At 40.3% G+C, this 13,494-nt stretch overlaps 1 protein-coding gene across 1 annotated transcript; it reads left to right on the forward strand.

Annotated features, from left to right (window-relative positions):
* Nucleotides 1-1,643: 1,643 nt before the first annotated feature.
* On the forward strand, nt 1,644-6,470 carry KIF27 (kinesin family member 27; the record flags this gene model as incomplete). Its single annotated transcript, XM_010185594.1, has 3 exons — nt 1,644-1,953; nt 3,990-4,190; nt 5,512-6,470. Coding segments are annotated over exons 1-3 (1,470 nt in total), but the record flags the coding sequence as incomplete, so codon positions are not given.
* Between the last annotated feature and the right edge of the window lie 7,024 nt (nt 6,471-13,494).

Consider the following 13,494-nt stretch of genomic DNA (forward strand, 5'->3'; position numbering starts at 1 on the left):
GCGCGGCGGCGCCTTTAGTCTCGGCGCCTGGATTCCGCGGCCCCGGGCGGCTCCCAAGACCCAGTCGCGATCCCGTTCCCGGCTCCTCTCAGGTTTGGAGTAGAAGGTGCACTTCAGGGCACGGCAGACGTAGAAAATGAACCGGTCTGATCTCAAAATATCCTTGCCAGCACAAAACCTTCCAGTGCGTTTGCTCCTGCTTGCTGGCAGCCGAGAGCGTGCGATGTAGTGACACCAGAGTATTTCTGTGGCTTTGGCATACACCTATTTCATAGTACTACGTTCTTTTATGAAATAGTGAATAGGATTTCCCTCTTTTCCACCCCCTCCTGTGTTCGTCTTTATTTTAAAATATATATAATTATAAAAGGGGAAATATCAGCACCTTAAAGCAGTGCTTGCTAGGGGATAAAAATAATGCACCTCGATAAATCAATCAAAATGTGGTTTGAATCTGTAGTTAGTAAGTTTATATTGCTGTTTCTGATTGCCATGTCCTTTATGATGTGGGTCCAATTCCAGTCTCATGCTTTGCTTATTTGTTTTAACTTCTGCTCATTTAATACAATGGAGCTTTTCTTTTTTTCAGTTTCAGATAATTTCTCAGCTCTGGATGGCCAAGTTCTCAAACTAAATGGAATAAAATGAAATGCAAAAGCTCTTCTCTTTACAACCACAATTCAACAACTGTTTAAAGCTGTTTGTTTTCAACAAACCTGAATTCTGGAGGCTTAGGTGATGAGTTCTGCCAGTTTGGTAGTACCGATTTTTAAAAGCAATGTGTGGGAGTTTAGCAAGTGGGAAGTTCAGCAAACTTTCCCTTGCACTGCAAAGATTCTTAGAATTAGAAAAAACTGTGAGGGCTTTTGAATGTTCTTGAAAGACAGCTGTAAAGAAAGGCTGTTCATTGGTATTTACAGTTGTACTGCTGTACAGTGATTATGTTATAAGAATGAACATGCAGGGAGCACTATAAGGTACAATGGTTGCTAAAATGTATAAGTAATAAAAATAATTATATATGTGCTTAAAGGTGCAGATTAAAATCAGAGGAATGCTTTATGTGTGAAAACGCACCTCCTTTGAGGGCTTTTTTGCTTTATTTGTGGTTGTTGAGTTACAAGTTCTTGGCACTTCTTGAGCAGAAGAGGGTTTTAAAACACATGTAACTTTTGGAGTAAATGGTTTTGTTTGACTGATTCATGTTGCTTATGCAGCATGAATGCAGGAATAGGAAAATGAGAGGATTTGTTGTAAGCATATGCTTTATCAGCAGTGTTTATTAACAAGCTGTTAGCAATATTGCTGCTCCATATGGCTGCATTATGTTTAAACAGAAAATCAAGCAACTTTCAGACTTAGGTTAAGTCTGCTAGCTTAGAAATTAATAGAGGCAAAACTAATTTATTAATTGGTTTAACAGTTATCAGGTTACACTTTTGTATCAGGTACTTTTCAAGAGTGTAACGGTGCTTATGTATTCTTTAAGAAAAGTCAGCTTTCTACTTCAGCATGAAATCAGTTCTTATTATGTAACATGGAAAACTTTTTTCCTTAGTTGCAGTCAGCTCCGAATGAGGTGAGCACAGCAGTGGTCACAGATTTCCGGTGGACTATGTGAATACTGAGTGGGCAGCACAGGGATGAAGTCTGACATGGAGGAGATCCCAGTTAAAGTTGCAGTTCGAATCAGACCTCTGCTTTCCAAAGAAGTACTTCATAATCACCAAGTGTGTGTGAGATTAGTCCCAAATACACAACAAATTATCATTGGGAAAGACCGTGTCTTCACGTTTGATATTGTATTTGGCAAAAACTCAACCCAAGAGGAAGTTTATACTGTTTGCATAAAGCCTCTTGTAGTGTCTTTGACTGAGGGATACAATGCTACAGTTTTTGCATATGGACAGACAGGTTCTGGGAAGACGTACACCATTGGAGGTGGCCACATTGGTAGGTTGAGGAAATTTTGGAGTTGTTTTTTTAAGCTGGTGAACAGCATATTTGTGCAGGTTAAATATTTAATACATAGCAGATGATGCTGCAGAATTTTTAAGGGCTAATGGAAAAAAGCTATAGAACAAAAACTGCTTCCAAAGTTTGTGATAATTAAACTGTTCTAAAAGCAAATTCTCCATAAATTAGACTATATAAAAAATATCTAAGAGAAAAACAGTTTATAAAGAGCTCTTTCTTATTCCCAACTTTAAAATGCAACTTAAACTAGAATTTCTTCCTGAAATGCAGTGGAGACTCTTGCTAGATTTATCTTACCTTGAGAATGTCTGCTTTAGGTAATTAATTTTTTGCTTCCTCACTCTTTGCCTTTTTTTTTTTTTAGAGACATGACATCATGGAAATTTTATTTAAGTCTTCCAAATGGATATAAATAGATTATTCTAAATCTCTAGGTAGATATATTCTTTTTAATTAGAATCATATAACCAGCGAATAATTTCAGTTGGAAATGACCCTTAAGATCATCAAGTCCAACCGTTAACCTAGCACTGGCAATTCTACCACTAAACCACGTCCCTAAGCACCACACCTACACGTCTTTTAAATACCTCCAAGGATGGTGACTCCACCACATCCCTGGGCAGCCTGCTCTAGTGCTTGACAGTGCTTCACCCTTTGGGTGAAAAAATTTTTCCTAATATCCAATCTAAACCTCTGGTGCAACTTGAGGCCATTTCCTCTTGTCCTATCACTTGCTACTTGGGAGAGGAGGCTGACATCCACCTCACTACAACCTCCTTTCAGGTAGTTGTAGAGTGATAAGTTCTCCCCTCAGTCTCCTCCAGGCTAAAAACCTCAGTTCCATCAGCCACTCCTCATAGTTCTTGTGCTCCAGACCCTTCACCAGCTTCATTGCTCTTCTCTGGACACACTCCAGTGCCTCAATGGCCTTGTAGTGAGGGGCCCAAAACTGAAAACAGTACTCGAGGTGTGGCCTGACCAGTGCTGAGTACAGGGGAAGGATCACTTCCCTGCTCCTGCTGGCGACACTGTTTCTGACACAAGCCAGGATGCTGTTGGCCTTAGCCACAAGGGCACACTGCTGACTCATGGTCATCCTGCTGTCCACCAACACCCCCAGGTCCTTTTCTGTCTGGCAGCTTTCCAGCCACTCATCCCCAAGCCTGTAGCGCTGCATGGGGTTGTTGTGACCAAAGTGCAGGACCTGGCACTTGGTTTTGTTGAATGTAATACAGTTGGCCTCTTAAATTATGCTTACTGTTATAACTTCACTTGTGTCTCCTCTACTAGTAGTTTTGTAATGTTCTTGTAAAGACCATTGTAAGCCAATTCTTTAGGTCATGGATCAATCTAAGGCTCATGTATTTTAGTTTTATACATATTTTTACTAAATTCATAGTTTGATGTGAGCAACCTGTTATCTTTTCGGTAACAGATTCTTGGCATCCTCTCATAGACAGTTATTTTCCATATTTGTCTATAAAGAACACAAACTATGAAAGCATTGTACTATGCTGACCATGAAAAAATGTTACAGAGTTTGGCATTAGTATTCTGTATCTACTTTGAAAAAAATAGGAAATTGCTGTAAATGTTGGTCATAAATCTTATCTCACTAAATTACTAATGGTCTGTGCTGTATTTAAGTGGAATTTATAGTTTCTCAAACCTTTGCAATGTCACTGCCAACTATAATGAGTAAGAATAAAGAAGAAATCTATACTCTTGAGTAGCATAGATTTAAACTACACTCCATATTAGTCATAACTTTTGTGACTATAATATTATGTAATTTAGAACTTAACTTTGAATGCTATTAATGCATGCAAACAAATATTCTGAACCCTAGAAAAACAAGTATTTGTAGAAATCCTTGGGAAGATTGAGCTCTTCAGATTCCTTAGTATATTAAGTAGCAAATCTCAGAGACTTCTCTCAATCTTCAGTCTTTTGTTATTTACATGGCAGAACGACTGCAAGCTTCTGTGACATCTTTGCTTATATTTTAGCATCAGTGCCAGAGAATGAAACGGGCATAATCCCACGGGCTATTCAGGAATTATTTCATCATATTTCTGAAAACCGTAACATTGACTTCCATGTGAAAGTATCCTATATAGAGGTTTACAAGGAAGAACTTAGAGATTTATTGGAGTTGGAGACCTCTGTGAAAGAATTACATATCCGAGAAGATGAAAAGGGAAATACAGGTATGATTTTAGCTCTGAAATTTGGTGTGTTTGGTTTCACTTGTGTGCCCAAGTTATTCTTGCCTTCTCTTCAAAGACATTATTAATTATTATTACCATAAAAAGTTGCATTTTCAGAATATAAACTCAGTTTAGCTGATTTGAAGCAGTTTTGTGTTTGGATGCCTGTGAACGATATAAATGTTCCATCAGAAATGGCAACAAATGATACAGTAGAGAAACAGTTACTGCTTCTGCAAATTCTGTCTAGAAACACAATAGTGTGTGATTATTGACTTGAATAAGTATTTCAAGGTTAAACCTTTGCGTTTCCCTTCAAAATTATAATTGTTAAGCCACTTATACTGTACATATCTGCCCCTCTTTCACTATGAAATGAGTGGTAGAGAATATTTAATGAAGAGTACCATCTGATGTTTTTGGAGGCTTTGAAATTAACACTTATCTTACAGTTCTCCTGTCCACTACATGAAAATGCTAGAAGAATCCACCGCAGAGATATTTTATTCTGGATATGGATAACCAGTTTGGTTTTTTTTTCTTTATTCTTGTATTTGAATTGTTGTCTTTGCTCTAATATTAATTTACTGTTTCATTGAGCTTGCATGGTTTTCTTGTCCGTATCTGGAAGGAGGCACAAATTTGGCATGATTCTTGCAAACAATATCATTGCTTCATAAGGGCCCTGCAATGTATTTTAAACTATTTCTTTTCTTCAGTACAGTTCAAGTCAGCTTCAGTTGATTGTGCTAGGATGTTTTCCATCTTTCATTAAAACAGGACAAAATATATGCTTGGTTGGAGTACTTTGTAGAAATACACTTCCACATTATTAGACTACTAATAGATACCTGTCCAAAAGGCCCAACTATCTTAGCTATATAGAATAGAAATTCTGTTCTTACCATAGACCAGGAATAATTTCTACTACAAACCTTTTTATTTTTAGTCTTTTTTTTCAAACTCACAAAATGTCCTTTGAGCTGACTTCGCTCGTACTTCTTCTAGATAGCAAATGACATATGGCACTGTGTAAATGAGTAAAGCTGTGTATTATGTTTAAGATATTGTTTCAAATGTTGTGGCACAATACACCGGTACGTTAAATATCTGCAGGTTTCAGATGTGTTGTACCTCATGCTTTTCACATACTGATTTCTTATTTTTCTATAGCTATATACTATGTCCTCATAAGAATGCAGGCTTCTATGTTTCTCTAATTTGTGTTTATAGTTTGACTATTCCTAATTGCTGAAAATGTTTGCTTAAGAGTTTAGAGTTAATTTAATTATTCTTACTTTCTTTGGTTTGGTGTTTGAAGTGATTGTCGGTGCTAAGGAATTCCATGTAGAAAGTGCAGATGAAGTGATCAGCCTGTTGGAAAGTGGCAATGCAGCTCGTCACACAGGCACAACACAAATGAATGAGCACTCTAGTCGATCTCACGCCATTTTTACCATCAGTATTTGTCAGAAACAATCTGCAGAGTCTCAGAAAAATACTGATGCTGCACAGGATTCATCTTGGAAATCGGTTCAGGTGATTTCTTCAAAGTTTCATTTTGTGGATTTGGCAGGATCAGAGAGGGTGACAAAGACTGGAAATACTGGTGAACGCTTCAAGGAATCAATTCAAATCAATAGTGGTCTGTTGGCCTTGGGAAATGTCATCAGTGCCCTCGGAGACCCAAAAAGGAAAACTGTACATATTCCATACAGGGATGCTAAAATTACTCGTATTCTGAAAGACTCCCTTGGAGGAAATGCCAAGACTGTCATGATAACATGTATAAGTCCATCCTCATCAGACTTTGATGAATCTTTAAATTCCCTCAAATACGCCAACAGAGCCAAAAACATTAGAAATAAACCAGTTGTAAATTACAACCCTGATCAAGACCGCATTGATGAAATGGAACTTGAAATCAGATTGCTTCGAGAAGCTTTGCAGAACCAGCAAGTCAGTAATCCGTCTTCACACGACTTAAATCAAGAAAGATCTCGTATCAGTGCACTTGAGGAGCAGCTCACCTGGCTTCAGGTTCAATGTTTCAATTACAGAAATTGTGTAGATGAAGCCTTCCCATTTCTGGTTGATTTGAATGATGATGTTAGCTTAAAAAGAAGTCAGCGGGACAGGTTGCAGAGGTGGATCACTATGGTACAGGAAGTAAGGAAGGAAGCTCTCACCATGCAGGAAACTGACACAGGGCCTGGAACTAGCCAAGAGCCACATCATATCACAATTCTTCAGCTAAAGAGGGAACTAAAGAAATGCCAGGTACTTAATTATAAGTTAATTATTTAAATAACTGTGTGAAAGACCACTCTTCTAAAAAGTTAGTTCAATTTTGAAATATGTAAAACTGTTACCTGCTTAATTTGACAATTTAAATTTATTTCACAGTCTTGTATAATTTTGTTTAATCCCTGGGACATAGCTTTTCTTTATTTTAATGTATGATTGAATAGACAATCATCTGAATCATGATAGAGAGAGGTAATTTTATATTTTGGCTACTCAGTTTCAAGCTGTTTTATCTCTCAGATTTTTGGTTTTAGGTATGCTAATGTGCTAGGTTTGGAGTTAATTTTCTTCATAGCAGCTCATAGGGTGCTGTGTTTTAGATTTGTGACCAATACAATACTTACAGTACTGATAACACACTAACATTTTAGGTCTTGTTGAACAGTGTTTGTACAGCATCAGACCTTCTCTGTTTCTGTGACTGCGGGCTTGGGGGGTGCACAAAAAGTTGCAGTCACACACACACAACCAAGGAGATGACCTGAACTAACTAAAGAGATATTTCATGCCATGTAACATCATGCTTAGCAATTAAAAGGGAGAGGAGAAGGTTTAGGGAGGTTAGCCATATTTTACCTGGGAACTGGCTGGGGATTAGTCAGCCTTGGGAGGTGGTGAGTGATTGCCTTTGCATTTGTTTTATTTTCTTTCTATCTTCTTCCACTTCTCCTTCACTTACTGAAAGATTTCTATCTCAATTCACAAGTTTTCTTGCTTTTACTCTTCCTTTGCCCTTTCCCTGTCCCACTGGGATTGGGGAAGGGAAAGTGAGCAAGCAGCTGTGTGTGCTTAGCTGCCTACTGGGGTTAACCCACAACAGTCCTTTTTGGCATCCAACATGGGGCTCAAGACGTTTGAGATAATAACAGATTTCATTAGTTTGCTGGATTAAACTTCCAGCTGTTACACTGTTTAGTTGTTATATAAGTGGCTGTTGCAGATCATGAAGTTGGCGTACTTACTTTGCGTGCTGACTTAAGTGTTTTCTTGAATATTCCAATGCTTGATTCTTTTCTAGCTTTACCACAGACTCCAAGAATCATTAATGACTGTTGTGAGATTTTGCTGTTTAATGTGCTGCTTATCACTTCGGGTTTTTTTGCTTAAACTGGTTAAAACCACTTGCCTTCAGCCTAATCTGGTATTTGGGTCTTACATCGCTGGTGTTCCAGTACTCCAAGAACCATCTCGTGGACAAAACCAGCAACTGTACCTTTCCCCTTTTCTCCTCTGGAGAAATTATGTGGAGAGAGGAAAGAATGGCACCTCTCCCTTCCTCTCCTCCAGAACAGGTTTTTAGAGCCCTGATGTACTGGCTTCTTGGTTCCTTCAATATCCTTGTGTAATCAGACTGTTCATACTGGTGCATGTTGTGATCCTGATTTTGACTGCCCAGGGAGGTGGTGGAGTCCCCATCCCTGGAGGTGTTCAAGAAGTGCATGGATGTGGCACTTCAGGACATGGTTTAGTGGGCATGAGGGTGTTGGGTTGATGGTTGGACTTGATCTCAGAGGTCTCTTCCAACCTTAATGATTCTGTGATTATTGTTCATAAGGTTAAACTAATTGAGGATGCCACACAGGAACAATTGATGGCAATTGATTTTTGGAGTGACAAGATGTATGGGAAGAGTTGGGCAGGTGCATAGGGCTGTTATTGCTTCCAATTGTTTTCACACCTCAACAGGCTTGTAAACCCATCAAAATAATACATCATTTAAAGGAGGAGAGGTGAAACACCCAGACTTCTAAAGCTGTGTTGGGACCTGGTCCATGCCTATCAAGCCACTCTCCAGTACCCTTAGAGATGCAAGAGGATGTCTCAATCTAAGAGCCCACAAACGGGCACTGAGGTCTCTTGCTCTGAGGCCACATAATCAGAAACAGTGTAACCAGAGCTCAGATCTAATAGTGAAAGAAGCAGCAGCTTCTCCTGAGCATGGGAGAGAGGAAGGATCAGAAGCAGCAGCCTAATCTGCAGCAGGACAGAGGAGGAAAGAGACAGAACCCGTAAAAGGCAGAAACTACTCGGTCCCTATCCATGACCAAGCTGCAAGATAGTGGAAAGATTTCATCCATCAGCAAGATAAGCAAATTTCAACCTGGTTGCTCCAGTGCTGGGTTAGTGGAGCTAACCATCTGGAACTAGAAGGTAGTTCCCAGCACAGCAGCTGGGATCCATTGCTAGGGACTGTGGGATTGACAGGATGATCAGAACAGGAGCAGCCATGCACAGCCTCCAGAGGTGGCTGTTATCAAGCATGAAGGCAAGGCACCCTCTTAAGGAAGATATTATAACCCAGTGAGGCATGTGGACTACCACAGAGGAAGGCACCCAGTGTCTGAAGGAATTAGCTGTGGTGGAGGTGGCATGGCCCTATATACTGTAGAACAAGAAAAGTGGACAGTACCGTACCCATACCACTGTTCAAAACACTGCCCTGGGCCTTGAAAAGCAAGTTCTGTGGTGACATGGCACCCCAGGAAGCACTGAGTTAGACAATGGGACTCATTTCTGAAATAATCTCATAAACACCTGACCAAGGAATATGGCATTGGTCAAGTGTATCACATTCCTTATCATGCAGCAGCCTGGGAAGATTGAACGATACAGTGGACTGTTACAGACTATACTGAAAGCAATGGGCACTGGGACATCAGCAGTGGGATGCAAATTTGGCAGAAGCCACTTGGCTAGTTAATACCAGACAATTAGCTAACCAACCTGGACCTGCCCAAACAAAAACCCTATGTTTTGTAGAAGTAGATAAGGTTCCTGTAGTGCATGTAGAGAAGCGGTTGGGAAAGACAGCAGGGAGGTAGTTCCTCCCTCAGGAAAAGGCAAACCTGTTTGTTGGACTGCTTTTGATCAAAGACCCAGGTACCCTTGATGGGTAATACGCGAGGATAGGGGAAATCTGGTGTACCTCAAGAGATTTAACCTCGGGATCAAACAACCCATTATTTGAGTTGTGTATTTTAGGAAGTACTATAGCAGGAATCACCTAAACTAACAGAGAACAAACCTTGCAAAAAGTCAGGGAAGTGCACCAGTAACCCAGTGTGAGCTGCTTTTGATGTCAAGTAATTCAGTACAACATGCCTGTCCTGTCCTGAGTGACCACCATAACAGACAGAACCCAAGTCATGGCCTAAATTAACTCAGTGGACATTTTAGGAACATTTTATGACTATTTTACAGGAATAGAGTAAGAGAATTGTATCTGTGTATAAAGCAAAGGATGAGAAGGGAGGGATGGTTAATGAGGTTGTATTGGATAGTGTGGGACTTGAGCATGACATGAATGGTATGGATTATGGAGTGGAGATTGTACTGGGGTCTGTCTGGGGTGGAGTTAATTTTCTTCATAGTAGCTCATAGGGTGCTGTGTTATAGATTTGTGACCAACACAATGCTGATAACACACTAGCGGTTTAGGTCATGCTGGACAGTGTTTACACAGCATTAAGGCTGTCTGTTTCTCCCTCTCCCAGAACAGTGAATAGACTTGGGGGTGCACCGCAGAGGGGGGAGGGAGGTGGCAGTGAAGTAAACCCAAAGCAACTGAAGAGGTATTTCACTACCATATGACATGCTCAGCAATAAAAAGGGAGAGGAGGAGGGCTTAGGTACGTTAACCATCTTTTGCTCAGGGGCTGGTTGGGAATCAGTCTGCCTGTGGGAGGTGGTGAGTGATTGGATTTATTTTCTTTGTATCACTTTTCTTGTTTTCTTTCTCTTCTTTTCCACTTCACTTTCACTTACAGAATGATTTCTATCTCAACCCACAAGTTTTTTTCTTTTTCTCTTCCTATGCTCTTCCTCTGTCCCACTGGTGGTGGGGGTGAGGGAAGTAAGCAAGCAGCTGTGTGTGCTTAGCTGTCTGCTGGGGTTAACCCACAACAACTACTTTTAGCTGTCCTGTAAACTCAGAAATTATTTGCCATCCTGCAAATAAATTAGTCTATTGGAAGCATTACAGATATAACTACAATGCAGGTATTTTCACAGATATCAGTGTATTTACAGAAAACCCATGGTCTAAGTTTTGCAACTTATATCTAATATTATCTATGTGTATAATATAAACTACGTAGTTTACTAGTCTATCTAATACTATAAAGTTGCAAGTATCTCATCTATTGTCATTACGTAATTTCCTAACCTGTATTTCTTCAGCAATGTTCTCATCAAGAACAATTGCATTTTGTTTTTATTATCATGCCTTTAGCTATCTGAGTTTCTAAACTATTTACAGATTTTTCTGTCTTACCACTTTTCTAATGCTTGCTGTTATGTTTTATGTATCAACATTCTGCTTTTTTGTGGCATCATACTTCTTTATATTTTTCTAGCTGAGGTGAGAATTTCAAAACAAGACATGGGATTCCTAGCATGCAGATACTCATGAGGATCCTGTCGTGCTGGTAGCTCTGATTCACTCTTTCTCGGACAACAGATAATACTGCTAGACAAAGACTAGGGGAGGGGACCTCTCAGCTTTCTTGAGCATGATAATGTCTCCTCACAGAACTGACACATGATCAAGTAAAAGATTTTTTTTGGGAACATCCCCATATACACTTTGGAAGTGCGTATTTTGGATGTACTGAGTTAAAAGGTTGACTAGGAATAATAAAGCATTCAGAATAATGCAGATTAGTGTACAATAAACAGAGCCTCAAATGAAAATTAATTTTGTAACTTAAAATACCTGTACACTAGTTTGAAACTGAGTGATGTTCTGATGTAAGATGAACAGCTCAGAAAAACTAATTTGAGTCTGTCTTGTAGTAGAAGGAGTCAGTGCTCCAACAAGTTAGAATTTTATAACATCAGCCCATTTTCAGTTTGTGCACAAACCTGTGATAAGCCTGTATATTGTTATCAGGCATTTGCTTATACAAGTTCTGTCTTTATTTTGTTCAATCTAAATCACAGCTTTTTTCTTACTTGCTGATTTTCCTATGTGGCTTATTTTAAACCTCTGTTTCCTAGTTTCAAAACAGTGTAACAGCTGAGTTTAAACTTAAATTTCCTCAAGTGAGTATGCCATCTACAGCCAGGATGAGATGGTTAGAGAGAGGCTAAAATAAATGAGACAGTACAGACTCCAGAGCAGGACTTGCTAAGTAAAGACTTAATAGCTAATAGTGGACCTATTCTTTTGTGTACATACATATTTCTTTGCTAACATCTATGATTACCTGGATAATGCTCTTACAGAAAATCGAAATACTGGCATAGTGGGCTAGCCATAGCAGACAGCCAAACTCTCACCCAGCCCCCCAACCAACAGTAGGACTTGGGGATAGGAAATAGAAAGAACATGAATGAGAAGGCTTGTGTGTTGAGATAAAGACAGGGAGATTGCTTACCAATTAAAAACCAGTCTTGAACTGGGGAAAAAGTATTTAATTTATTGCCAGTAAATTTGGGTAGTGGGGAACAAAAAGACAAACCCAAACCATTCTATGATTCTGTGAAACACTAAAACACCACCTTACCTTTCCTCCCCGCCTATTCCAGTCTCATCTTCACTCCTTCACTCCATACTCCTCTCCTTCACTGCTGAGTGGTGCAGGGACATAGCAGAGTGGTTTACGGTCAATACATAGCAGTTTCTCGCTGTGGCTCTTTCCTTCTCACACGTTTCCTCTGATTTGGCGTGGGCTCCGCATGGGCAGTAGTTCTTTCAGGAATATCCATCTGCTTCAGCATGAGTCCTCTCTAGGCTACAGTGTGGCCATGTGCTGCTCTACCATGGAGCACCACCTCCTCCTGGCTTCCCTCTGCTCCTTCTTACACTTTTGGTTCTCTCCTCTTCTGCTTGTCTGGCATTTTGTGCCCTTTCTTAAATGTATTATCACAGAGACACCACCATCTTGGCTGATGGGCTCAGTTGCCTGGAACTGGCTGTGTCCAGCATAGGGAAACACTTGTTTCTTTCCACAGACACCACCCCTGTTGTCACCCCCACCAAACCTTTGACATGTACACCCAACACAACTGAACAAATACATTCTTCCTTTAGTTATGCATGTTTAATACAATACAGACTACATGCCACTTAGTTTTCTATCACTCTGTCCTGACCCACTCTGTCACCATACTAATATCTGTGCAAGCTTCTTTTTTTTTCTGTAGTTGGCTCAACTCTGCATAATGATACAGCACCAGTGAGGGACAGGATACACTTGTGTGCTGGTTTTGGCTGGGATAAAGTTAATTTTCTTCACAGTAGTCGATATGGGACTATGTTTTGGATCTGTGCTGAAGACAGTGTTGATAACTGGGATGTTTTAGTTACTGCTGAGCAGCACTTTTCTGCTTTTCACACCACCCTGTCAGTGAGTGGGCTGGGGGTGCACAAGAAGCTGGGAAGGGATGGGTACACAGCTGGGACAGCTGACCCCAACTGACCAAAGGGATATTGCATGCCATATGCTGCCATGCTCAGCACTGAAAGGTGGGAAAAGGATAAAGAGGGGGATATTCTGAGTTACAGCATTAGTCTCCTCAATTAACTGTAACACATGATGGAGCCCTGCTTTCCTGGAGATGGCCAAACACCTGCCTGCTGATGGGAAGCACTGAATGAATTCCTTGTTTTGCTTTGCTTGCATGTGTGACTTTACCTATTAAACTGCCTTCGTCTCAACCCACGAGTTTTCTTTTACTCTTCTGATTCTCTCCTTCCTTCCAACCAAGGGGAGTGAGCTAGTGACTCTGTGGGGCTTAGTTGCCAGCTGAGGCTAAACACAGAATCACAGAATATTAGGAGTTGAAAGGGACCTCAAAAGATCATCCAGGCCAATCCCCCTGCCAGAGCAGGATCACCTAGACTAGGTCACACAGGAAAGGCGTCCAGGCGGGTTTTGAATGTCTCCAGAGAGGGAGACTCCACAAACTCTCTGGGCAGCCTGTGCCAGTGCTCTGTAACCCTCACAATAAAAATGTTTTTCGTTATCTTCAGGCTGAACCTCCTATGCTCCAG

The sequence above is a fragment of the Mesitornis unicolor genome, unplaced genomic scaffold (assembly GCF_000695765.1).
Source record: "Mesitornis unicolor isolate BGI_N332 unplaced genomic scaffold, ASM69576v1 scaffold21635, whole genome shotgun sequence".
Taxonomy (NCBI): Eukaryota; Metazoa; Chordata; class Aves; order Mesitornithiformes; family Mesitornithidae; genus Mesitornis; species Mesitornis unicolor.